Below are 26,863 nucleotides of genomic sequence, written 5' to 3'. Positions count from 1 at the left end.
TGCCTGTACTGTTACTGCATGTTTTTGAGCATCACCATTAATTGGGTTTTTTTTGTTCGTTTGTTTATCTACTTTCACCTTAATTACTCTCTGACCTCTCCTGCTCCTCTATGCTTATCGATTTTGTTGCGCTTCTACTTATTTAGTGCCAAATACGTTAAAAGAAAGAAGAAAAATAGGCCTGCAGTTTATCGGCCATGATAATGTGGCAACATTCACCTCCTTGTTTGAAATCGCCAACATTACGAATGGCATCATACAGCGGGATATTCTCAGGCTTCCATATTTCTCACTTATTAAAATGAACAACCATGTATGTGTATCACCTGAACGTCTCACAGCAGTACATCCTTGAACAATCCGCCGGGCTGTTTACCAGCTCGTTATGTTCCAGCGAACCGACCTGAGGGGAGCTGCTGTTTCCCACCCACAATGCATCATCGCTGACAAACACAGGTCTGCCATGTTTTTTTTTTGCAGCCTGTGAATGAGGAACGTTGTCGCACACAAACTCTTACTTGTCTAGTCTCAATGTTTTCACCCGATTAAATTACGGAATTCTAAGGATTAAATGCAGTCTCCAGTTATTTAGTTGGATTCGTAGCGGCACGCGTCTTTGTACCATGTCGGCCAACACGCAAGGTAAGCCAAGTCAGCAGCCTCTCCTCGACAATGCCAAGTTAGCCGTGTAGCTAAGTTAGCTAACATGCAGTTAAACACGGCCGTGGTGATGCTAGGCCACAGGCCAGATATCATCTGTTTTGTTTTTAAATAGTCGCCGTTTTCGCATTACACATTAATTTAAGCTATCTGTGCACTTAGCCTCCCAGTTAGCATCAAATTTAAACACAGTATAGCATAGGTAATCAATCGTATCATGAAAAGTATGCCTGAATCGTATATTATCCAATACAGAACTTAGTTAAACTGTGATCGGTCTATCTTTTTTAAAATTTTTCTCCCCATATTTCTGGCTTGAGGTTGTTGGCACTTACGGTTGAAAAGATCATTAGCAGCTTAGCTAGCCACGTTAGCCATCGGGGACCTAGCTAACGTTAGCTGGTTTGACAACTTAAACATTTAAATGATAGCAAATTTTTGAATGTGGTTAAATGGTTTTACAAAACGAATATTTGCTACTCTACGTCGGGTGTTTGGGCTTTTAAATAGGTATAAAAATAGCCACAACGTAGCGGCTAGAAGCTAATCAGGGTGTACGAAGGCCCGCGGCTCTGTTGAAAAAACAGTTATCTGGTTTCCGTTTGCTGGTGTTTTTGACAGCTACTTGAGCCCAGTTGCTTCCACTGTTTTGGTTTTTGTTGTGTTGCAGTGGTTGAAACACAGAACTTTCACTGCTGAATTTATATAATTGTTTAGTGTATGACGCAGTTTTCATGTAATATTGCTCGCGTTGCAATGGACATGTGTTCAGTTATTCGTATATTATAAATTGCGATAGTGAGCATGTGTCAAGTCGTCATAGTAATCGACTTGCCAAAGATGGGACATTTTGGGCAGAGGTTTCATCACGTCCATGATTACTTTACATCGTAAATGCAGGCTAAACGGCAACATTACCTTGAAATGTCAGTGATGGAAAACCTAAAGTGATGAAACACAAAGAATTGGCAAATTCCTTAAGACCTGAAGTGGAATACCCCCAGCCTTTTCAGCCTTGGCACCATTACCTGGTTTACATTTGAGATTATCATTTCCCTTCATCTACTTTCTATGACTTCATACATCAGTGACTGATCAACATCTGCATTTCTAAGTTGATGACTATTACCTGTCCAGCCCAGTTAAGGTATTTTTGTGAAACAGAAGCTGGTCGGTTATGTTATCCACAAGTCCCTTTTTCCCTTCAGTTGCATTTATTGTGGTCCTGTCTATCAGTAGGGATATTATTGGAATGAAGTGATGGAAGATTTTCAGATGTTATTGAATTTGCACATTCCATGATGTCCTGTAGTGTTGGAAATAGTGTGGGACACAAGCAAACACAGGCACAACTCAACCTGTTTGGAGCACAAGCCTTTGTTGTTCAAAAGATGACAAATTTTCTTGTCCTATCTGGTCGTCGTCCGCTTGTCGGGGTTGCTCAGCATTCCACCAATGAGGATGGGTTTCTGCGGAAAAATGGATTTTATTCACCAAACAAACATTTACCTTTAAGAAAAAAAAAAATCTGTGGCTGTTTATATGTCAGTTATACTAGTAACATTTTTGCCTCTTATCTTTAGCTGTCATGCATTTCATTCTATCAGCAGTTGCTAACCATTGAACTCCCTTGTATTTCTACGCATCATACACATCATCAATCCCCAGCAGCGCTCATGCATTCAGACAGCTGATATGAGGTGCTGCGTAGTAGGACAGTGCACGACGAGCATAGAACTACAAGGGAAGGCTATACTTCAAAACTGTAGAGAAAGGACTGTTTGATTGCAAAGTAATATACAGATTAAATATACAGACTAAATATAAACAGATGTCCAGTTTTCGGAGGTGGGTGAATGAAGTAAGTTTTCTTGCAGCACCCCATCCTCAGCAGTGGAATGCTGCACGTTAGGGGTGCCACTGGTCCCAGCGTAAAAGATGTGTTGACCCACATCCTGAAGGTGTCAGATGTACTCTGGATGATTACCTTACACAACCTTTTCTTTGATAGATCCAAAATATCTGTTTAAGGAGTCTTCCTTGCCTTTTTGTTTAACAGTGGAGCTATCCCACATTTCCAAAATTGAACATGTGCTGCACGTCAGCGGCACACTGTGCCTTCTTAAGCATGTGCACTGCCTGTATGTGTTCTGGCCATCGTGATGTGCCTGTCTGATTCCGGCCGCCCTGCAGCATAAACAGCTGTTTCCGTGGAGATTCCATCATTTTAAGTGCCTTAAGAGAAATACACTTAACCCTGAAAAACTAGATTTGCTGTGCGGTGATGTTTGTGTCTTGTGCAAAGGACGTGGTCAGTGTGGCTGCTCCAACTAACTCAGACGCAAAATCTTTGTGCCCCCAGTGTTATTTTTTTGTGCCTGGAACATCAGGGCACTCTTATTTTCAAGTCCTGACAGAGAGTAGACAGCTACACACCTGATTGAAATGATAGAAAATGTGATGCAACTTTTTTTACCAAATTTTCGAAGAAATGAGGAGCCCTTGCAGGGGAATCCTTTGTGCTCTCTGATTTGTTTGTTTGTTTTTTTCTTTAATAATTTTGAATATTGTTAAAATTGGCTTAAAACTGATCAAAGATGAAAGCTCTCAGATGCAGGATACAACAGCGCATACTCATCGGCCTTAGCAGTTCTCTTATCTGGTCTTCCATCTTTTCACTGTGACTGTGCTCCTTTTTGCACTTATGCCGCACCATTTTCACAGTTACACTGTTTGGTGCATGTTTTCATTCTACATGCCACAGATGGCCAGTTATTTCACAATTTTGACAAAGCAACAACATAATTAAGATAAAATATTTCTTATGGTGCAATTATTCACCGCATTGCTGTATCTGCTTTACAGAATTGGACGACTGAGATGAAAGTGAACATGAAAGGGAAACTTCTCTGCTTAGTGCCTCTTTAACACAAACACACGCATGTAATAAACAATTAGTCAAATAATGGAGAGAGTCTGTCTATAACTTCAGCTGTTGAATAACCCTGTTCTGGCCCGTCCACTCAGTTTGGCATGAGGCGAATTACCTGTTTAAAATTTACTAGCCAGTAGAAAGGATTTATGTCTGCCTCTTTTTTTTTTCTTCTTTTTTTTTTTCTCATGATAATGTTGATTAGAGAAAACCTTTTTCTGTTCTAGGTTATGACTTTGATGAATACGACAAACCAGGTACCGAGCGGTCACGCAGGAGGAGGGGTGAAGATGATGATCTGGAGAGGTAAATGCTCTTAGCGTGAGCTTGTGTCTCTGCTGGGAGGCAACTGAAATTAAGTCAGCATAAAATCTGCTCCAGTACACTATAACCCCCCATTTTGATCATGCGAGTGTAAAGTTAGGATCTCACTGAAAGTTTTGTCTAGACATTGTTGAAAAATATGAACATAATAAACTGTGCAAGGAATTTTTATTTTTTTTAGAGGATACGGAGAGTGCAGATGTAAATGTAGAGGAGGAGGAAGCATCCTAGCCAGTCATGATGAGGGAGATGTTATTCATTTGTTTTTGTTTGTCTGGAGGTTCCAAATAAAAGATAGAAAGTAATCAAGTGATATTCTAATGAGGAAGAATGCTGTGGTCATTGTAAACCATCCTAAGATTTTGGTCATATTGCATTTGTATTGTCTAGTTACCGCCTCTGAAGCTAGACTTAAATGTTATCATTCATCACAAATAATCCCATTTTTTGTGTGCATTAATTTTTATATTTTCAACTAAATTAATTTTGATGCTGTAGTCCCCCCCCCCCCCCCAAATAAAAGCAGTTAACTTTCCGAACTGCCTTCATGAAATCTTTCTGAATTGTCTGACTCTGCCAACCTTCTGTTTTTCTCCTTGAAAGCGATTTGGAAGAGGAATTGTTAGAGGACGACTGGCTGTCCGGTAAAAAGGTGAGATAAATCAAGCCGACTTTGTTGTTTACTGTAATTCCATTCTTGGCCTGTCTGTAAAGTTTCTGGCCTAAGAGTACAAAATGCTAAATAATATTTAAAGCACTGGCCTGAAGTGTAGGTGTAACATTCGGGGACTAGAAGTGTGCTGTGGTAGCAGGTGGCTCCTCCACAGGGGGAACTGTTGATGTGAACTAAGAGGAAGTAAGGTGGACAAAAAAGAACTGTGCTGACCTGCCCAGATTGCCTTCACCACATGGGAATTAAGCATCCTTTGGGGTTGGAGGTTGTCCCCTGCCCCCACACCTTACACACACAACACACATACACACACAACTGAGAGAGTAGAATACTTTTTTTTTAATCGAGCCAAATTTTTATACATATATGAATTGTTTCAGAATCCCTCTGAAGTGTCAGATGAAGAGCTGAATGATGACCTTCTGCAAAGTGATGATGAAGAGCATAATATGAGGTGAGCTGATTCCTCAGGACCAAAAATGAGCACGTTGTAATCGTAAAGCTGACATTCTCACCACACTGCTTTTGTCCCCCCAGTGCTCAGGATGTGAGCCTCAATGCCACGTACAGCTTGGGCGCATCCTATGACCAGCAGGACAACTTGCAGGATGCAGACTACACAGATGACGTTGTGAACCTGGGCCCAGAGGGATGTGAGGAAGGGGATGGGGAGGGGGAGGAGGGGTACCAACAAGATGGGGGCGAGGAGTACACAGAGGAATACAGCCAGGACGACAACACGGGAATGCCTGAGGAGCAGATGGATTATTCTGGAGATGGAGGCGAGGGTGACGATGGCTACCAGGATGAAGTGCTAGACATCCAAATTAATGAGCCCATAGATGGTGAATTTCAAGTGAGTTGTGATCTATTTACTCACGTGTGTTTAAAAAAAAAAAAAAAAAAAAAAAGCCTGTTGATGCACACACCACACTCCCCTAGCTGTCTGCATCTTTTGTATCCCAGAGATAATGTCAGTTTTCTTGTCTCTGGAAGGAGACAGTGAGGACTGGAAATCTATTCAGGAGAAGGAGATGTAGGTAGGCGTTGTGGGGAAGGAGAGGATCAGATTCATTATCGTGTCTGCCAGTTAATTTCTCCATCTTGCTGACAAAGTTTGCATTGACAGCTTGTTTGGCGTGAGGTAATGCTCTGCTGTCGCCTCCAAATCCAAGTGCCATTGTGACCTTGGGGCCTGTATCTTTGGGGGAGTTAGGAGCTGCTTTGTGTAGGGGAGATGTGCTGCCAATCGGTAGAGGTTAATGTGGGGGGCTTTTATCTCGTGCTTTAGACTGGATCTGATAAAGTCTCATGCAGGTGAAAAGATTATTGACCTTCCTGAGGACACCCTATACAGTTTTCTAATGATTGATGGTGAGTTCCTCTTTTATTTGTTTCCTTTCTGCCTTTAGTCCAGGCTAAGAGGATCAAAGATAAGCAGTGATCCATGTGCAAATGTCCGTTATGGTCTATTTACCAAGGTGTGACGTGTTTGGCACCTATCAGAGATATATTAGCCTTCCTTCTTTTTTCCAAACAATTGTCTGCAGATATGGATGTGTATTCTTACTATGTGTAATAACAGTTTACAAGGTCACTTAACTAGCTGGCCTTGACATTTGGCAGGCTGTGCTTTTCATTCACTACTATATTGAACAGTTTAAAGGATTAAGCTGCTGTGGTTCACCCGGGGCTTCCCGTCCATCCATCTTGTTTGGCGAGAGTGTGTTTTCCTTTTCTGCATTAATATGTGCTTGTGTTTGGCAGGCTAATGGAGCGCAACACCAAACACCATTGTGTGACCTATAGTCTGACCTTATTTAGCTGTGAATATTTGTTAGAGGGTTCTTATGCAGATAGAATGATTGAATTGCTGCCAACTCTACTGCAAATATTTTAATTAAGTAAGCAACTTTGTGGCAAATAACGGAAGAGCGTACACAGCTCCATAGCTTCAGGTCACTCACAGTTTATCTCGTCCAGTTAGTCATTGTGCTTCCTTCTCTAAGCAAACCCTTAACTACTCAACTAGGAAGTCTGCATCACCGTTTTAAGAATGTATATTAATAGTGATGCACAATATGAAAAATTTCAACCGATAACTGATAATGTCCTTCTTCTCATGGCTGATACCGATAACCGATAAATTCTTATTTTTATATTTATTATAATCTCCATATAATCTGCAGTTTGTGCAGGATGCAGCGGTTGAAAACTGATATTTTTGTTTCTCTGGCCTATCTAGAACCAAAAACAAAAGTTTTGGCTCTTCAAATGTTTATTTTTTCATGTCATCGTGTACTTGGTCTTTTGTAATTCTCCACTGTGCGAGCATTGTTTCAAAAGCTTGGCATATCATTGTCGCTGTATGAGACCCAGGGAACTCCTGTGCATGTAGCATTGCTTTTTGCATGTTAAAGTCTTGATCTAACCACTGAGCCATTAGGCTTATCATGCTGACTGGACTAACATCTGACGTCCAAATGTCTGTGGTAAAACTCACGTGCAGTCCGTTCTTGTCAATCAGGTTGTGGATGTATGTGGCGACAATATCATAAGAGTGCAGGGAGGGACACATCTGAGAAGAAGCGGCGGCTTGGGAGAGTGTAACGTGGCTCCAAGTATGCTAATAACTTAGGAAAACGAGTACTAAAAATTTGATCACTTTGTCATTAATGGCTTTAGCCTGTTTGCTGTCTCTTGAAAAGCTTTTGCAGTTTTCAAACGCCTGCTGAATGGGGACATCGACCCTCTGTGGTGTTGTTGTTTTGGCTTTAGCACCGCTAGCGGCTGCCTCGTATTCTTTCAATACCGTTTCACTGCGATGATGACTTTTCAGATTCGTTGTGTTAAAACTTGACGTCTTCTTTCCTCCTCTCGGAATCCTCGCTGAACAGGTTTTGCAAATAGCAATTCTGTTGTCATCTTCTGCCACTGAGAAAAACGACCACGCTGTTGAAGACATGTTATTATCAGTCAGGCAGTGATGGGGACAGGCTTGGGTCCTGCGAGTAAGGCGCGATAGATGACGTGACCAGCACGTCCTGGATGGGCGGCAACTCCGCCTGCAAACGTTACCCGTAATTTCATTAGTGTATCAGATCTTTATATCGGAAAAATGTACCCATCGGATCAATAAAAAATGACACAATTTCCCCCCAAATTGCCCGATATTTTATCGGTCCGATAAATATCGTGCATCCCTAATTATTAACATTATCCACCTTTCAAGATGCTAACCTCAGTAGTTCCCAGTTATTCAGGTTTGTATTTCGATGCAGGCATTACTTTTCACAGCAATTTGCTGCTCATGTGGTTGTTTGTCAGGGAGGACTGATGATGATGATGGAAGTGTGATGTGTGTGAACTGGTGGATTCTACAGGCGCAACAGATCAGCAAGCCCCTCGCCTTGGTTTGTATTTTTTTTCTGGTTTGAGCTGCTGTGCAGTGAGCCGAAGTTGAGGAGTAACAACAATGAATGTGGGATGCAAAACCAAACAGTAACCTGTCAATATGCATGTGAACTGCAATTTTTTTGGTTCCACAGGGAAACAAAAGTGGTTAAATGTTGTTTATCTATAGAGTGGGTAGCACAGACACACACACACACACACACATCTTTGTACTTACATTCTTAAGAGGACCTTTATTGCCATTATGAATTCCCTAGCCCCTTACCCTGACCTTAACCATCACAGCTGAATGCCTGACCCTAACACTGACTCTAAACCAAGCCATAACCCAAACCTGACCCCTTAACCAAGTCTTCACCTTGTAACAGCCCTTGAAGATGTAATGACCAGCCAAAATGTCCTCACATTGCAAAAATGTCCTATTCTTTTCCTCACAATGTAGCAAGCACAAGAACACGCACACAGATGGCTCATTAGGTCTGCCTGTGCTGAGCAAATACAGAGAAGAGTACAGCAAAGCACAGTAGCAACCATGTTGATTTATTCATTTCAGCTCAGTATGTGAGTCTCTGCATTTTGCAGTTGTTTGCTAGGACGGAGGTCTTCTTTTCCTTCATGTACAAATCAAAATGAAGCGACTGGTAAACAGTGACACAAACCGCACCGAGGGCTTGCTGGACTGTTGCTGCTGCAGTTATCCACTACTTCAAACATGGATTCATCATTATAAGTAAAACAGATGACACTACTCCACAAGTTATTGACGATTAACCTAAACAGTAAATAGACACCACTGAGTTCTGCTGTCATTTATGGCCCTCGGTACCTTTGCTCTTCCCATTGCAGGTCATGTGTAAAGTGAACATTATGTTTTTAACAATCTAGTTAAATTGTTTAGTTGAAATAAATTAATAAAGTCCAGTCACAACATTTGTTCAATGGGCTGGACAATGTTGTATCCACTAAATGTCTTGGTGTCTCAGATGTAGCCAGGAAAGTTCCAGGTTTTGTGTGTGTGTGTGTGTGTGTGTGTGTTTTTGTTTGCTCGCATACAGTGGTGGAGGATAGGAAGCAAGTTCTTTTCTCGTTGTGTGGAGTGTATTATATTTTGGCATCATTTTAATTGAATTAGACTGTTTTGCGGTGATTAATGGGGAAACACTGGTAGCAGCTGCTCGGTTGCCGCTGCTGGGACTTTCTGACGTGCATTTATACACGTTTGAATCGTGATTGCATCACAATTTCAGCTACAATCTAGTTCTAAGTAGTAAAAACTGATTTGTCATCTCCCACAATGTTTGTCTGTGTGATGTTTTTTTGGCATGAAATCACGGGCTCGCCGTGCAGCCAATAAAGGAGTGATTTGCAAAGAGTCAGTCAATGATATTTTCACCATCATTGAACCGCGGAGGAGTGTTTTTATCTGTGCCTGCATTTCTGTATTTATCATGTCTAACATTTACATCTCATTGAATTTCAAATGCTGTCAGGAATAGTAATGAAGCCTTGCTCCCACTGTTATGGTAATTTGCAATTGGAAAGGGTGTGTGTGTGTGTGTGGGGGGGGGGGGGGGGGGGTCATGGTGCCTCTGCCTCCCCAAAATCCTTTCTATAACATTTTAATGTTTTTCTCTTGGCTCTTTTAAAATGTGTTTTTCCCCTATTTTCATAATTAAGTCCAAATTTCTGTTATTCTCAATTTTAGATTGAAAAAAAAAGAAAAGGTAATCGTTATGCTTGTTTATATCATTTAACCTTCCAAATAAGATAAAAATGTTTTCAAATCTACATTTAGATTTTATGCTCGAGGTGAGTTGAAGCTAGTGTTTTTGTTTTCAAAAGATGGCAGGAGATTCTCGGGCATCGCTTACGCCATTCAGAGCGCCGTTGCAACTTCAAAAGAACATATTACTTCTGTGATATTTCCAGGATGATGAATACCAAATCTCTTATGATGACGAGCCGCTGGATGAACATGGAGTCCAACAGGAGGAGGCCCCGGAGGTGGAGGGTATGGGGTCAGAGGAGCAGCAGGGAGAAGACGAAGACTCAGCCATGGGCTCTCAGGTCTTTGACACAGATGTGGTATGTGAAGGCACTACACACACGCAACATACACACGCACACATGCACACACACGCTATTCATTTCACAATCTACCATTCAAACTTTACATGCAGGCTCAAAACCTCTTCCTCCCATCATGGTGCCGTGAAGGCAATCGAGTCAAATTCTTTAAAGTGAATTTGTGTAAAGCACATACAAGGATTTAAAGATTGATTCTTTTTCTATGGTAGCTTGACGGCAGCCTTTTAGGAAATTTCATGTTGCAGTCTCACGAAGTTTTTAAAAAAAATTGTGTGAGATTGAATTGCTATGAATAAAGTAATATTAAAAAATGGATGTCCTCAGATTGAGAATGATGCTGCACCCAATGAGGAAACAAAAGAAGAGTCAGATGAAGAGGATGAGGAAGATGAAGAGTCCGGTCGGATGCGGTTCAAATCGGAGAGAAAAGATGGCGTCGTTGTGCGGTTGGCTGATGCAGGCAATAAAAGGAGGAACATCCCAGAGACACTAGGTTTGCACCCCCAAGGATTTTCTTTTTAGACCTCTCAAGTTTATTCGAATGTTCAATCTCATCATGCTTTTTGTTCTTTTTTTTTTCTCTTGCTCTTGGTTTCAGAGCTATCAGAGAAGGCCAAACAAGATCTGATGGAGTTTGAGGAACAAGAGCGGCAAAAGAGGCAGAACCGTTATGGAGGCCGGGGGCGAGGAGGACGAGGAAGAGGAAGCTTCTCTGGGTTTGGAAGGCCTGATTTTCGAGGAAGCAGAGGAAGAATGAATGACCAGAGGCTCCCGCTAATGGGACACATCCGCATGCAGGTAAACCATTGTGCACAGCCATACACCATTGTTAGGCAAGTAGCTCTTGTGTAACGAGGGAGGTTGTGTCCTGGTGTGAAAGCTTCCCTACCGTAAGTTCTCTCAATGTTAACAATCAGATGTATCCATCAAGCCTAAGGCCTTAAACAAAGTAATTTCATTGCAAATGTGTTTGTGCATCAACCACAATTGTCCTTTTTTTGATGAAGACTCTGGAAATCAGAGCAGAGAGAACGTGCAGAATGACCCAACTTACACTTCCAGTCCTCTTTTGAACATGATTTTACAGGCCCAACTCTAATTGAAAACTTTGAGCCCTTATTAAGCTCAAGATTTACATTCAGGGAAGACAACACATGTCCTTGAAGAGGATTTGGCCGGCTCTGGTTTCTGCTTCCGAGAAAGTTGATAGTGAAGAGAGACAGACTTCATGGTCGGAGGGCTCATGGCGGTAACTGAAAATAAAGCCAAAAATGTTATTTAGTCGCCATTTTCTTTTCTCATATGTTGCTTATTTGATGTGCGGCCGTTCTAGGAAAGCTATAACCTACTTCGTTAACATTTTGGATTGACAAATCTTTGCTGTTGGTCAGCAACAAAATGGCTAGTAACTTTGCATGCCGTGTGCAAGAGTTATTTACAGAAGCATGCAGGCAAAGAGGATTTGAAATGTCTTGAATCTACCTTCCAGGATTTGTGATAGTTGCATAAGGCCTGATGAAGCTGCGCACAGTTGTGTTCGCTCTCCACGATCCAAACTTTCCAAAGTAGATGTCATCTGCACACGCAAAGTCGGAACACTCTTACTCTCCTCTTATCAGTGCGCAAATACAGATTACAGCAAATCACTTGGCAGTAGTCCATTTACAGAGTATTACACTAAATTAAATGCATTCTTTGCGGAGGATTTAGATTCTTGTGGACTATTAGATTCCACTCCAAGCATGTAATCCTTTCACTGACATCACACACTCATTTTAAATGTGTAACTTGAATTAAAAAAAAAAAAAAAGGTTTCTTTGTATTTGAATGTTGAATTAAAGACTCTCACAGCCCGATGGGTAAAGGTACTCTTTGGTCCCCTGAGCAGGGGTGTTGCGATGGAGGTGTTGTCTGCAAAGATTGACACAACCGCTTCGGATCACCTGTTACTGAGCCAGTGAGAGAGTTACTCGAACATATACTTCTATCCTTTGCAACCCTCGCTCCGCAACATTTTGGTCAAGCTAGAGATGCACCCAGTCCAACCCCGGCACCTCTCTCCTCTCCATGCAAGTTCCATACATATATGATAAAAGAGCAAACTAAAACAAAAATGTGGCGGAGTTTTAGGAAATACCGACCGCTGCGCCTGTATTCACTCCTGTTAATTAAGCAGGGAGTAGGGTCGTCACACACTTGCAGCCACAACATAAGTGTTCTTCAGGATTAGACCAGCCAGTGAACATTATATCAGGAATTACACGCAGGTGTCTAACACACCTGTGTGTAATTCCTGATATAATACGATTATTTTGCGTCTGCTGCAGATGTTAGAAATCTTCTCTATTCAATACAGGTCTCCACAAAAACTACACCAGTATCATTGCAATGGGTTTTTCAGTGAAAACTAGAACAGTGATGTAAAAACTTCTCTTGTATTACAAATCAAGTCGCAATCAGAATCTTTTTTTTTGTTGTTAACGCTTGTGCTTTATGACTTATTTTTGTTTGTTGACATATATCCAAAACCTCAGATCAAGTCTTATACGACTGGCGCTGATGTCCGTGGGCGCATTGCTCTAAGTAGCAGTTAAGGTTAGAAAGTTGGCTGTGAAATAGTGAATCATAAAAATAAAGCTCTTATATTTTATTTGTAAAAACACAACTTTTGTCTTTTAGCTTCGGGCAGTATTTTTAAGATAAAAATCCCTCCAAACCTTTGACTCAAGCTTGTCAACAAAATAATCAAAATGTATATAAAAACTGAAATGTGGTTTAATGTAAGAAATCCATTAGGAAATTTTCGATTAGTTATCTATTTTTTTCCTGTTAGTTGGTTTGTCAACACAAGGCTGCGAGCAATGATGCCTGCATGTTCTCTGGTAGAAATGTGTTTTGACAGGTTGTTTTGGTTTTCCCTCCCCGTCTCTCACCAATTAGCCTCAATCCTCCCGGATGCCTCTTCCTCATCTGTCTCATCACCAACAACTGGAGCCCCAGCAGCACCACCCTTCCCGGCCGAGAGGGCCTCCTCCTTTCCAAGAGCACGGCCGCCCGCTACCCCAGCAGCCCCTCCAGCCCCTCATTCCCCCGCACATGACTCACCGCTCACCACCGATGCGGCCCCAGATGGAGCCGCCACCACGGATGATGAGCTCGCCACCACCCAACTTCCCCCAGCAGCATCAGCAGCAGCCACCACAACCCAAAAACATCCACATTAACCCCCATTTCCGAGGCCCCACATCTTCCTCTGTACAAGGTTAGTTAATCCAACTCAAGTGCCTCTTATGAGATCGTGAGATTCCCCTTGCTTCCACTGCTTCTGGTTCACCATCGTGCCGCACTCGTGACAACATGACAACAATTCTGCCACGTATAAAACCCAGCTCTCCTAATTAAACCCACCAGCTGCCTCCATCTGAATTTTTAGGATTCAAAATTGTGTCCAAGCACTTAAAAGCAGTGCGCTAATGATTGTTAGCTTAAATTGGTGCTGTATGTCCATGTGATAATTAAGAGGATAATGAAAAAGGAGTGGAATTAAATATGCTTTGACCATTTCAGTCGAGCAGTTGGTTATATGATGCCTTACTTTGCTCTTTTCATCAGTATAAAGGTGCTTCGGGTGTCAATCTCACATGTTCAAGACAAAAGAGAGCATTTTATTCATCCAAAATCATGCAGCTGTTCTTCAACCAGCAATAGGATGTGGTCCATGTTGATGGTTGTTTTTTTTTGTTTTTTGGGGGGGCTGGCAGTTGTCCTTAACACTGTCCTAAAAGGTGTCTGAATTAGAATGTCATTTTGTTGTTTGCTTGAATGACAAGTGAATAGCTCTCTCAGCCAGTAATGGGTTTATCCTCCTCCTTTTTGTCTGGCGAACATCACCATTTCATTCCCCAGGATGGGTTTATCTGGCCTGTCTGTCCAGGCCAAGATTGAAATTTTGTCTGCAAAGCATGTCAGTGTATGTGTGCGTCACTGTGTGCACGCGTGTGTGTATGTGGGGGGGTTCATTCCTGAGAGGAAGACATGGTCTGCGGGATCAGGAATTGCCTCTGGTTATGAATGTTTTTTCACATGTGTGTGTATGTTTTGTTTTCTTTACGGGTCAGAATGTTTATGTATTTACATGTTTATTCAAGAAAAAGCAGTTTCCCATTTGTAAAAGCTGGCATAGAATATTACCTCATATGTTCAAGCGATATAGCCATCAATTTTAAGGCAAATGTGGTCAAAAAGCAGACGTCTTCATTCTTCTCAGTAGAATTTAATGATTCGTCTTCATGTATGTCACTCCCTGGTCAGTGCCAAGCTGTGTGGAAATGTGAGGACCAACTCTGAGATCAAATTTAACTTGTTTGCCTGTGTAAAAGCATTTAGAATTGAGGTGTCTAATGGTCCGCTCCTTCTCTGCTATCACCACCTTCTCTCTGCCTACTGGCCCTCATTTTCATTTTTTTTCCTCCCCATCCCCCCTTCCCTCTCTCTCTCTCTCTCTCTCTCTCTCTCTCTCTCTCTCTCACATACACACACACACGCACCCTTTCTTTTGCGCGCTCTTCCCCTCTCATTGCAGTGCCCTTGATGCCTCCTGCTCAGAGCCAGCCCAGACCTGCTGTGGGTCCTCAGAGGTTCCCTGTGAGTAGCAGCTGCTCCTCTCCCTCCCATTTTACCTCACTTTCACTCCCTCTACACATGGTTAGCGCCCTTTTTTGTGTGAAAGCAATATCATTATGGCAATTAGACTGCCTGCCCTGGCCAAATACTGTTAAAGCAAATCTGTAAACACTGATACGAGTCTGCCTGCACAACTGGAAATGCGTGATAGGGGCTTTAGGCAGCAGACTTTTGGAGGTCAGAGCTACGGTGACGGGACTTAGTTAGCAACTCTTCATGGATGGGCTGGGGCTCAGACTAGCCAGCGCGGCACATAATGGAATTGTGAAACCAGGATATACTGCCAGTTAAAATTCACTTTCCACAAGTTAGTGTCCCAGAGGCACAGAGACCTTTTTTCGAACAGTATTTGAGTTAATGAAACATGGTGGTAGTTTCATGGGATTGTGGGGGGAGTGGGGGTCCTCTTGCCCTTTTTGTACCTCATATTCCAAAGTTGAATTTCACGTCAGAGAAAAGGGATCCAAATCAGTGATTTCCTGTAAGAAAAGGTCCTTTATTTCACTCTCAAAGAACCCATCCTAGAGCTGACAGAAATGCCTTTAAAGTAATTATTGTATGGAGGGAAGGGGCTCACCAGCAAGTCAGCCAAAGTGCCCTTAAGCCAGTCCGTCCTTTAGTTAATGATGCCCAGGCGTCAGGTGGCTCTGCTACTGACTGACATCTTTCTGGAAAATGCATTTTATATGGATTTATGCAAATGAGTTGTTGGAAAATGGCTACATCCAATTGCATTCATGTGGATTCACAACCCCGCTGCCAAATGATCCAGACTTTGACACAAGACCCCCATCCTGGTGCAGGAATACAGTATTTTTATTTACTCCCTGTCTCATTATTTTGGCTGTTACCTGTGGTCTGTGATTGTGCGTGGTATTGATAGCGTGGCAGCAGGGAGCTGTTTTGCCTCTTATCAGACAGTAGAGTGAGGTTAGGTGGGTATGCAGACAACTGGGTTGATGAACAGCATAGTTTTGGATTCCACAGCTGTCAATCACATTTAGCTCGCTGTTGCCAAGGACACCATTTGAAATGCAGGTGACACACCACCAGCCGGCAACATCCCATTTACCAGTGGGCATCTGATTACTCATGATTATCATACATTATCATCCCATCAGATGTAATTGTTAGAATAGTGTGTGTGTGTGTGTGTGTGTGGGGGGGGGGGGGCTGCTTTTATTTAACAGAATTTTTTGCTATTGGAGACTGGTTAAAAAATAGGAATCTCAGAACCGATCATAGGTGGGATATTCTGTTTAAACTATGGATAGACTGATGGATACAGTTTTGGTCAGGCAGCTGCCAAACCCTCAAATATATTCATTTAGCTACTACTAGTGATGCACCCATCCATATTGTTCCGGTTTGAATGATGTCACATTACATCAGGGTCATGATCCAGCACGAACCAGGGGATGGAATATGGATCTTCACCATTGTGCTGATCTCACATCAGTGAATAAACACAAAACGGAATTCTGTCACACCCGATCCAATATCCCGCCTCGAGCCGTTACAGAAGATTACAAAACCACAACAGATCTGAAAGGCTGGAATGAGCCGTTTTTGCATACATCAAATGATTTGCACATTGAACAACACTCCTGCCGTTCAAGTTTGTATTGATCAATCATTTACCCTTTCCTGTGGTTAGTACGAGCTGTACAAGTTGAATTTATCTTTTTTGAATTTGCCTCTCTTTAAAACAAACCGCTTCTCTGACAACACTTCAGTTAATCAAAGCTCCTTAACTGTTATCTCCTGTCAACCAAGCTGTGAATATGATGAAATGACAAGTCTTTATGAACAGAAACAAAACATCTCCTTAAAGTAGAATTTCCATTCTTTATTAAATATGTTGACATTTGACCTCTCGCTATTATATTAGTCTTGGTTATCCCTTCACTGGCGAGGGCTCAGCATCAGTTGCATATTGAACAGCCCAGCCCGTAGCCTGTTTATCAAGGATTAGAAGGGAGAGGATGAGCTGTGCTATTTGAGAGGTATTATATGGACGCCGGGGTCCTCATTGTGAAAACCTGCCTGTCTGACCTTTTGGAACAGTATGATAGTGCCTACATTGTGATCCGCTGTCTCTGTAAGCCCCTTTGATTAACTTTCTGTTAAGCAAGTTTTTGGGACTCTGGCCTTCTAGCTTTCTAACACCTCTGCTCTAAATACCGCCACACAGCAGTGGAATAAAGATGGATTAAGCCTTGATAGCATCTTAAGTAATTTACAATAGGCTTGGAGGAGGCAAGCAGCCCTATTTGTGGAAGTGCCACGTGTTGAATAGCAGGTTAATTTTTCAACAGAGTTGGATGTTTAAAAGAATAATGGAGACCGTTATGAGGGATATTTGAATTCCAAGGAGGGATTAAAGGGTTGTTATCTAGTTTTCCTTGGAAGATGGATGGGAGTAGCGCGCATGCAATGAGTGGAAATCTGTTGATCATACTAAGTGTTTGAAACAATGATGAGGTCACTGATCCCCTCCTGAAATACTTGACAGGCTTTTAGAAGGTTTACCAACAAAGCCCCAGCATTAATGCAGGTTCGCTCACACATTCACGCTGAAGGGTTTCTTTAATATTGTCATGCATATTGATGTTTACAAGCGAAGATTCTGTGTCTGTTAAATGATTGTAGCTCTTCAATTAGAACCCCCCCCACACACACACGCGCACACACACACACACACACACACACACACACACACAAATGCACAGACTGCAAAACTCCACAACTAATTCCCAGTTTCATTAGTTTAATTTGTTTGATATTAAGTTCCCTGTATGGCCCAGAATTCATGAGTTCTTGTGTTCTCCAGGGACCCGGAGACTTCCATCCGCACATGCCAGGTAGTTTTGGTCAGCCCCAGCGGCCCCCTCATCACATCGAACCCTTTAGGAACCCACCTCATCAAGGCCCCATGGACAGAGAGCCACTCTTTATGGGAGGTGAGTTCCCTACCCAGCCTTGACAAAGGTTACAATAGCATGTTAGCATATTTAACATTATTTGACATCACCTCTGGCAGTATACCTACAGGGTATGCTGCTAGCTTTCTGGAGCTGCTCTATTAGCAGCACTCATGTTAAATGCATGTTTGTATATATACATACATCTGAATGAGCTGTGGGAAACCTGCATTAAACATATATATTATTTATGTGTCATTCCTAATATTAATACAGGATTAAATACGGCCAGCTCGGTTGTTTACCCTTTCACCTTAATAGAGTTGTCTCTTTTCATTTCCCCTGTGCTCTGCTGTACATCTGGAGAGGGATTTACTGATGTATCAGGATTGGCTCACAAGGTGAAAAACCTGACATCTCTGTGTTATTTGGACTTTTCATGTGGACGCAGACCACGCAGACTCAACACGATTTCCAGGGCAGCACATGTTTGATCACCAGGGCCCCGGCCCTCTGATGAACAGCAGCAACAACCTCCACCACCAGCAGCAGCAGCAGCTTCCCGGCCAGGGCCACATGGGTTTTGGCCCACCAGGACCAGCTTTCAGCCAGCCGAGCCAGGGCCCGCTAGGATTGTTTCCAAGAGAACCACCTAGACCCAACCCCCCTCACCACCAAGGTCACCAGGGGATAGTCGGCTTGAATCAACAGAGCGGCCCCCCTAACCAACCCAGGCCCTTCTTGAGCCCTCGTCAGCCTTTTGGCCAGCAGGGGGGCCTTTTCCCCCCACCACAAGTACCATTTGGGATGCAGGTACGACTAAGAGTAAGTGATTTTTATAAGTAGTCCGTGTTTATATCCATCAGCCACACAGTCGTGTTTACTTTGCTTGCTTAATTTGACATGTTCATAATAATGTTGAGCTGTATTATTGCAGTCTACATTACAGTTCTTACTAAGCAGTCTGGTGATAATTTGACACGCTTTTTCTGCTCTGGATTTATGAATTTCATTGGCTTGGCCTTTGATTATTAAAATGTTGGGGCATGAGCAATTGCTGTATGAGAGTACTATACACATGAATAAACAAGACCAGTAATCATATTCGCTGCCAATGAAGCCTGTAGGAAATTGGCATCTCTGTGTTTTGTTTGGAGACATAGACAAGAGCTCCCTCTAGTGGTCAAATCCCTATTGTAGTACTACTCTGTATGAGCACATGGACACTCATTCAAACTTATCTTATGTATGCTGTTTGCATTTGACCCACTGTAAAGAAAACCATTCAGAAAACAAATGCTGTTGCAGGATTTTCTAACAGATAAAAATGTGTTTGTATGCAGCATCTGTTTTTACTGCTTCCCTCGCCATGTCCTGATCATAATTTTTTTTTGTATTTGTGTCAGGGCTTGATGCACGGCCCACCCATCTCCCAGCTTCCTCATCAAGACCCCTTACCACCCCATCAACCCATGCACCAGCAGCAGCACCATCATAGGCAAGAGTTGCCCCATCATCCTCAGCAGCAACAGCTAAATCTTGGTGAACCTCGCCCCATGATGCACCACGGGCAGAATCCCTTCCATCAACAGCAGGGGCACGGTAGCCCCAGGCAGGCGACTCCCCGCCCTCAAAACCACCAACAGCGCAGCATGTCCAACAGGCAAAGGATGGTAAGAGCTCAATAAATTAGATTGTCTGTGGAGAGAAAATGGATAGATTTTGGAATATGTTAATATAAAGCCTTAAATGTTCATGTTTGACCCTGTCTCCAGAACACACCTGTTTCCAAGCAAATGCAGATCCTTCCTCAGCGCAACAGCAACCTACGGGAGCTCCCAGTAGCACCTGGCAACACAAACATGAACAGTTCCCGCCCCACCGCCTCCCCTGCCACTAACGTCAGGCCTGTTGCCAAGGCAACACAGGGGGTGCGTCCTGTGCAGAACACTCAACCAGTAGCTGGCAGTGGCAGAGGAAGAGGCCAAGTTGTTGCCAAGACTGCCTCACAGCCTGGGGGAGTGGGCAGGACAGTGGTTCGCAAGGAAATCCCAAGCACACCAGCCAACACAGCACCACAGGTCAGCCTTTTAACACTCTTGGAAAAAAGACAAAGGAATGAGAAGATATCCAAATGATGCAGGAATTATAGCAGATATATTTGGAGAATGGGTCTGAAAGTGTACTAGAAACTGTGAGCATTTTTCCTGCTACATTTGATGATCCAGAAATTGTAAGCTCTTGCAAGCTGATTAGTGTGCCGATAGGGACTCCTGTTTATTAAAATCCCAATCCTAAGCTAGTTAATGACAGCAGCCTCATTCAGTTGGAAGGAAACAGATCAATACTGTTGCATTATTCTCTTGGGTTTGTGACTCTGATTACATTTGAGTGTTCGGCCACGTAATTTGATTCAAATAGAAAGCACAAGGCTTCCCGTCCAGTCAGTGGAGACAGGCGGTAATATTAGCGATTTGTGTGTTTTGTGCCGTAGGACCCTGACGAGGACGAGGAGACGAGGCAGTATCGTCTGAAGATCGAGGAGCAGAAGCGTCTGAGAGAGGAGATCCTGAAGAGGAAGGAGATGAGACGGCAGATGCAGGCCGGCGTGAGGAAGAAGGAACTGCTAGAAAGGATCAGCGCACACTCAAACGCTCCAACCCAAGGCCCAGCTCCTCCACAGATCCAATCTGTACAACAAAACCAGCAAACACCCCACCCTGTACCGCAACAACCACCACCACAACAAGAGCAAAGGCAGCAGCAACCACTCCAGCCACAACCACAGAGACAATTTCCTCAGAGAACACAGCAATCGTTAAATCAATCATTGAGGAATCCTAATCAAGGCAATCCCATCCCTCCTAACAGTGCTGCTCAGATCCTAACACCACGTCCCAATGTCAAAGCACGCCTGCAAATGGTGAAAGGTAATAACCAGCAGCAACAGTCTCCCGGGCCTGTTCCGGGCCAGCAGTGGAAGCCGCCCCAACAAAATCAGCAGCAGCAGCAGCAGCAGCAGCAGCAGCAACAAATGAGAAGGAACAGCATAGACAAACCTGGCTCTCAGATCCAGTCTCTTCAGGCCCCCCAAAGGAACATACCAGTAACTCCCTCAGTGCGGCCGGGTCAGACCCCGACCCAGACACCGGGACCGAAACCTGGTGCTAAAAGAACTGTGATGCAGCGGGGAAGGAGTGCTTCCAACGAAGGCCAGCAGGTGCCGCAAAAAGTCAGAGTCGTCAAACTTTCAGGAGGGGTGAGCATGTGATTTCACTTCTTTCTGACCCCTTCTTTTATAGTTTGGTCCGACATTTATTTGATCCTCTACAACTGATTTTTACCCGCAAGGGAAATGATGGGGAATAGTTTTAAATGCCACTTTTTGTAATCTAAAAGATGTCTAACCTATGGGAATGACAAGATGATGTCATGATGGTGTCATTTTGGCAAAATTGATCTGTTAAGAGTTCCTTGCTTGAGCTTGGGGAACTGGTATTTAAGCCACAATGTCTTTACATTCTTTTTACCCGTATAACACAAAGGCTGAAAGCATTAAATAGAGCAGTGTGACATTTATCTGTAAAGTTAGGGACACCTCATCACTGCTCTTAAAGGTTGACATCCTCTTCTAAGGGCAGATTCCTGAAGAATGACGGTATCCCCAATAAAGTCCAGACTTGCCACTGTCAGCCAATTCCTACGCTCTTGATAAGTGACTGCTGTGGCCTTAATTACACATTAATCTTTATTGAAATAACACAAAGGCATGCATGTTAAACATTCATACTTTTCACTGGTGAGACGTGTTGGTGTGATGCAATTGTATTTGGAATAAGCCGCTTTCTGACTCCATCCCAGAGGATCAAGCCGTAGCGCTGAAATCGCAGGCTGGCTGCAGATGAAGATAAGTGGGTGTCAGTGCGTTAATGGAAACCTGCGCAGAGCTATCTGATGTACCGCATCTTTTGGGGGGGGGGGTTGGAGAAAGAGATGGAAGCAGAAAGAAACGGTGAAGGCCTATAACGGTGGTGAAAATAAGATTCCCTAGATGCTCTCGCTGCCACATTGTTCTGCTGTCATCAACAAGAGCTTGACAATGTTATCTCCTCCGTTCTCTTTTTTCCTGCTTGTGCTCTCTCTCTCTCTTTCTGTCATCCCTCAGTTGCTTTTTTCCATCAAGCCATCCCTCAGGTGTGAGGCAACAAAAGAATGCCAATCCAAGACCCTTGTAATTAATCTTTCCTGCTAGAAGGGGGGGGGGGGGGGCAACATAATACCTGTGTAAGAAAGTTGCCACTTTTGAGGATTTGGATTTGTATGGCTTAGGCAAACAGATAAGAGGGAAACTATATTTTCATCAGGGATAATACAAAGCAGCGCAAGACACAAAAGCCAGCAAGGAGGGGTGTGTGTGTGTGTGTGTGTGTGTGTGTGTGTGTGTGTGTGTGTAAGGGGGATGGGGGTACACATCCAGCTGCCGTCGTTCCAGTGTAATGCAGCTTAGCATTTGATGGGTGCAATCGTGAGCTGTGATTTCTATAGGAGGGATTAATCCATTTACTCTCAACTGGGGACAGGTCAGAGATATCGCCTCTTTTCTTTGCCAGTATTGATCTGTCACATCTCTCCGCCGAGTCGGAGAAGAGACGACCTTCAATTCCTCCCCACATGTCAACAGAGTTGAGCTGTGACTTTATTTGATAATGAGACCATCACCTTGTTGGGGTGATCTTTATTCTACTCAGCCTCTCTGATAGGGATCCAGTGCTTTTTCTTGTCTCCCCCCCCCCCCCCCCCTCTTGCATCGTTGTCCATAAACTTAGTCCAAATGCTCAGCAGTTTGTGATACCTGCAAACAGAGATAAAGGCTGGATGCTTTTTGAGTTGCTAAATTGTCCTCAATCGTTCCCCCATCCAGGCTGGAAAGGGGCCTGAACCCACGAGCGGGCCCGTGCAGCAACAAGATACCTGGTCTGCAGCCCAGCTCAAGCAAGGCGTCCAAAGGAAGGTTACCATGACAGGACAGCAGCAACAAGGACCAGGGGGAACACCACAGGCTAACCGAGGAGGCATGGGCAACCCACAGCAGAACAGGGTATGTCCGACACCAGCGTTTACTTCTCTGCTGTGAACCTCAAAAACCTCAATGTCTCTCTATTAATAGAGCAGACTAGAATAGAAATAAAAGAAGCTGAAACGTAAAGTTGTCCCGTGCCACCGGCGCTACTTTGGCATTCAGTAGATATGCCAATCGAGCGGTAGCGGCAATAAGACAGGACAGTGTGCCAGGTGCAGGAGTATTGACAAGCTGAAAGCAGTGTTACACGGGGGGCTACACAAGGTCCCCTGGCCTCTCTGCATGCCTGTCACCACCAGGCTGCTGTCACAGTTACCATACTCACTGATGCTGACAGAGTGAGGCAGCCACCATAACGCTTGCATGGCTCCTCTCCCTTTATGTTTCCCCACCCCCAGCACACACACACACACACTCCTCCTCTGCTGAACGCTCACTCACAAACTCCTATGAAGATGTGCCGTGGCACATGCATCATGTTCTGACTTTAATGTTTTATGTAGAAATATGATAAGTCAATCACGTGAAAGCTTGGCATCTCTGAGAGGTGCAACAGGAAAGACATCTTTTTTTTATTTTCAAAAGGTTTTCCTCTGTGCCGGGGAGGAGGAGTAGCGCTCCTCCACACACAGCTGGATTAAAATATCAAGCTGCTTGAGGAGGAGAAGTTTCAGTCTAATTATTTCTCCTTGTGGGGGAATTTTTCTGGCGCTGGTATAGGTTGTCGTGTCGGGCCGGGGCCGAGGTAGAGGGGGTGGTCAGATGGGTCGAGGACGTCCGATGTCCACCAGACAGAGCCAAAGGGGTACCGAGAGTGGACGCACTGTGTCCATAGAAGGCCTCTCTTCTTCCACGACTGCTGTTCAGCTCCAGAATCTTCTCAGATCCATCGGCCCAATAGAGGTGGGTAAAGATTCTTACGATTTCTGCTGATTTAGTGGCTTATGAGTAATTAGTAAAGCAACCAAGTCAGCCCCTCAGAAGTCAAGGTTTTAAGCTCTCCCGTGTGTTCCCTTCATGTCCTTTTTGTACGTTTAATGTATAATTTTTTACCAACAAGCTAAAGATAAGTATTTTTTTGCACCCACACGTGTGGCAGTAATGAAAAATGTGATCTTGCAGCGCCCCCTGTCGTAGTGACCGCTAGATAAATCAAATGAATGAATCGGTTTCTCTTCACCTCCCTCACTTGCTCTTGGAAGGTGAAAGGAGCATGTAATTAAAACTGAATTTTCCACGTCTGTTTCTGCGTATTGCAGATGTTCAAAATGATGCCCCAGCAGAGGAAGGCAGTGGCCACCTTTTCAACTGCCCAACACGCCGCTAATTTCCAACTGAGCTTCCACAGGTAATCAACACACCTATTGAATCTTTGACATTCCATTAACATGCCACCATGATGATGGTAATGTTTGGTTTGTATCTGAACAACCCCAGCCAGAGATTGAAACTTCTTCCATTAAAATTACCTCACAGGCACATGATTGATTTGTCCCACATTGATGTGTCGCTGATCGACGGATGAGGAGCACAATTAAACAAGGGAGTCCCATTACAAGACGCCACTATCTCCTGATGAGGCCCCGCCTCTCATGCACAGCTCCGACCTGCAGTAGGAATATAGTTCCTCAACCTTTTGTGGGGGTCAGTCACGTCATCATTTCAGCACAGAAGCTTTGTCGACTGGGAACAATGAACACGATGACGTTAACTCTGGGCATGTTTGACTTCCACGCTGTGGTAAAAAACGCACCGGAGAGACGTTGGACAACATAAATCTACATTAATGTAGCTTGTGAAGAATGTTTTTATGCATTATACATGGACACTAAGTAGAACGTATCGTGGTAATGGTTGCTCCCCTCCACACGTACAACAACCACTTGATAATTCAGACGACACGTCTTCTAAAATCATCTGAGTGTTTGGTTGGTATGCAGGGAACGGTTGAGGCGAACTCTAGATGGCAGCATTTCATCACTAGTGGAGCTTTCGGTTTTCTGACCCAACAACACTTTCAGGTAGAAAATCTCCAAGCTGTTTGTGAGTAAATGGCACCTCCTAGTGGAGAGCATGCATAAAAGCACAGAGGCAGCCTGGGCGTACAGGATGACAGCAGGGACTTCAGTCATAGTGGCGTAGGAGGCAGCAGGGCTTTCCTGGTTTTCCAAGAGTTTTTGGTAAATGTTATTAAAGACAGTTGTGTACATTTGGTCGTCACTTTCATTGTTGCCCCTCAGTAAGATTGTTCAGAATCTGTTAGTTCACTTGGAATAGACGGTCTATTTTTAGTTAGGTCTTTTAACAAATACTTTGATTGCATATTTTTGGGAATACGCCTCAAAAACTTTGTGTGTATTTTAGTTGTATATCAAATTGTGGAGTAGTCGCGGATTTTAAGTCTGTGGCGAGTGTGCTTTGAGGTCGTGTACATTTTTTGTTTTGTTTTTTAGGGGTTTCCTCATTTTGTTTTGGGTTTTTTTTTGAGAGAGAGTTTTTATAATTACAAGTTTAATGTATATTGGTGGGAATATAAAATTTGTCTATGTTGGCTTATCAGAGAGACAAATTGCTGGAAAGTTTTACCTAAGCGTATATCCGGCGTCCTCGTTTGACAAATCGCTCCATGCAAATATCAGTCGCTAATTTGGCATTTTATCACTCAGCAGCGTCGCGTACCCGCAATAGCACGTGGAACTACTTTCTGTCACGCTGAGCTACTTATTCAGTCGGAAACAGAAAACTTTGCTTTCCCCTGGTATCGAACCCGCCCTCATTGCAATCACGATGTTTTCAGTTAACGTTATGGCTCTCGAGGTCGCAAAAGGTCACATTTGACAAACTCCGTGGAAAGTGAGGCGCTTGAGCGAACTCCTATCAATTGTATTTGCCTTTTCCCTGAGAGTAAATGGAGGAATTCAGCGCAATGTAAAAACTGAATACAGCCAGAGAGGCATGACTAACATTTGGAGTTTATCACTCAACATTTTGGTTTATAAATTGTCAACAGCATCATTTATTTGTGTTGCCTATCTGCAAATGTCACGAGGGAATTTGGCGTGTAATTATTGATATAAAGGGGGAGGGGGCAACCATTATCAGTGTAGTCATCATCAACTTTCTCTCACTAGTAACCCTGTTTTCATTTATTTGTCCCTTCCTCATGTTGTACCCTGTTAAGAAAACACCTTTTTTTTAATGTAAGAATATGCTGATGAGTGTCCAGACAAATCATTTTACAAGTATTTTGTGTCTAATATGACAAGACAAGCAACTGGACCACATTTCTGTTTACAATACAAAAAAAAACAACAACAACAGCAACCGAGTTTAAGGGGGGGAAAAAAGAAAATAAAAACATGGCCAATATACCGTGAACAAGCAGGTATGTGAAGCCGGTTCAACTTTAGCCCAAAGGCGTGTGCTTGTGTTTGATGTCCACGTGTCTGGTGTGTTTAACAGAGAAGTGCCCTTATTATCTGAGCCACACTTGATTCGTTTGTACTTCATACGCTTGCAGTACATACGTTATACACTCGTTGGTATCCTGTGGGTAACTATCACGTGAATGTTTACTGACACTATTGATTATTTGGCAGGAAGTACTACCTCATATAATTCTAAATGGAGTTCCAGTTCCTTATTTTTTTTCTTTTTTTCTTTTTTTTGGTGGCATTGAATTTATTTGTTTAATTTCAACATTTTTACCCGAAATATTTCACGGTGATGTCATACCAATGTACAGCTCCTTATAGCGCAGGATCGACACAGGTTTTTACCAGGGTCTCTGTCTCTCTCTCTGGGTGACAATTAAATATCACATCAACATAATTCGGAGGGTTTCAACAACTTCCTAAGAAAGATTTATATTTAATGTCATAAATTAATTCCTGGCTGTGCATCCGAATGACATCACAGGTTCTTACTTCACTGGATTTTATACTCACTGATTGGCTTCTGATTGCTCGCCTGTGTAAATTTAAACTTGGTGGTTATTTCGTTTCAATACCTTTTTAAAAAAAAAAAAAAGAAAAGAAAAGAAAGAAAAGTCATAATCCATCAAATTTTAGCAGCAGGATTCTTGC

At 43.2% G+C, this 26,863-nt stretch overlaps 1 protein-coding gene across 2 annotated transcripts; it reads left to right on the top strand.

The window, feature by feature from the left end:
- The first annotated feature begins 437 nt into the window (after nt 1-437).
- On the top strand, nt 438-26,863 carry rbm33a (RNA binding motif protein 33a). Of its 2 annotated transcripts, none has more exons than XM_086191220.1 (19): nt 438-642; nt 3,820-3,898; nt 4,520-4,568; nt 4,970-5,043; nt 5,127-5,445; nt 9,933-10,088; nt 10,416-10,584; nt 10,690-10,889; nt 13,032-13,353; nt 14,674-14,735; nt 17,608-17,737; nt 18,150-18,511; nt 19,105-19,371; nt 19,474-19,779; nt 20,193-20,957; nt 22,620-22,796; nt 23,499-23,681; nt 24,038-24,126; nt 24,255-26,863. In XM_086191220.1, exons 1-19 carry the CDS (start codon nt 624-626, stop codon nt 24,301-24,303), a joined length of 3,777 nt encoding a protein of 1,258 aa, XP_086047346.1. In that variant the 5' UTR covers nt 438-623; the 3' UTR covers nt 24,304-26,863. The 2 variants fall into 2 exon arrangements, with proteins under 2 accessions (XP_086047346.1, XP_086047345.1); XM_086191219.1 differs by having other exon boundaries at nt 18,150-18,523.

The sequence above is a fragment of the Aulostomus chinensis genome, chromosome 21 (assembly GCF_037954235.1).
Source record: "Aulostomus chinensis isolate RoL2024-O1b breed Wild chromosome 21, RoL_Achi_v1.0, whole genome shotgun sequence".
NCBI classification, from domain to species: Eukaryota; Metazoa; Chordata; class Actinopteri; order Syngnathiformes; family Aulostomidae; genus Aulostomus; species Aulostomus chinensis.
Note: the sequence above shows the minus strand (reverse complement) of the source record. Positions and strands in the feature narration are given on the sequence as shown.

What these genes read in the sequence shown, in the direction of transcription:
- rbm33a (XM_086191219.1), top strand. An exon ending in TGGGACACATCCGCATGCAG is followed by an intron (nt 10,890 to 13,031) that starts GTAAACCATTGT and finishes CTCACCAATTAG; the next exon opens with CCTCAATCCTCCCGGATGCC. An exon ending in CAGCCAACACAGCACCACAG is followed by an intron (nt 19,780 to 20,192) that starts GTCAGCCTTTTA and finishes TTTGTGCCGTAG; the next exon opens with GACCCTGACGAGGACGAGGA.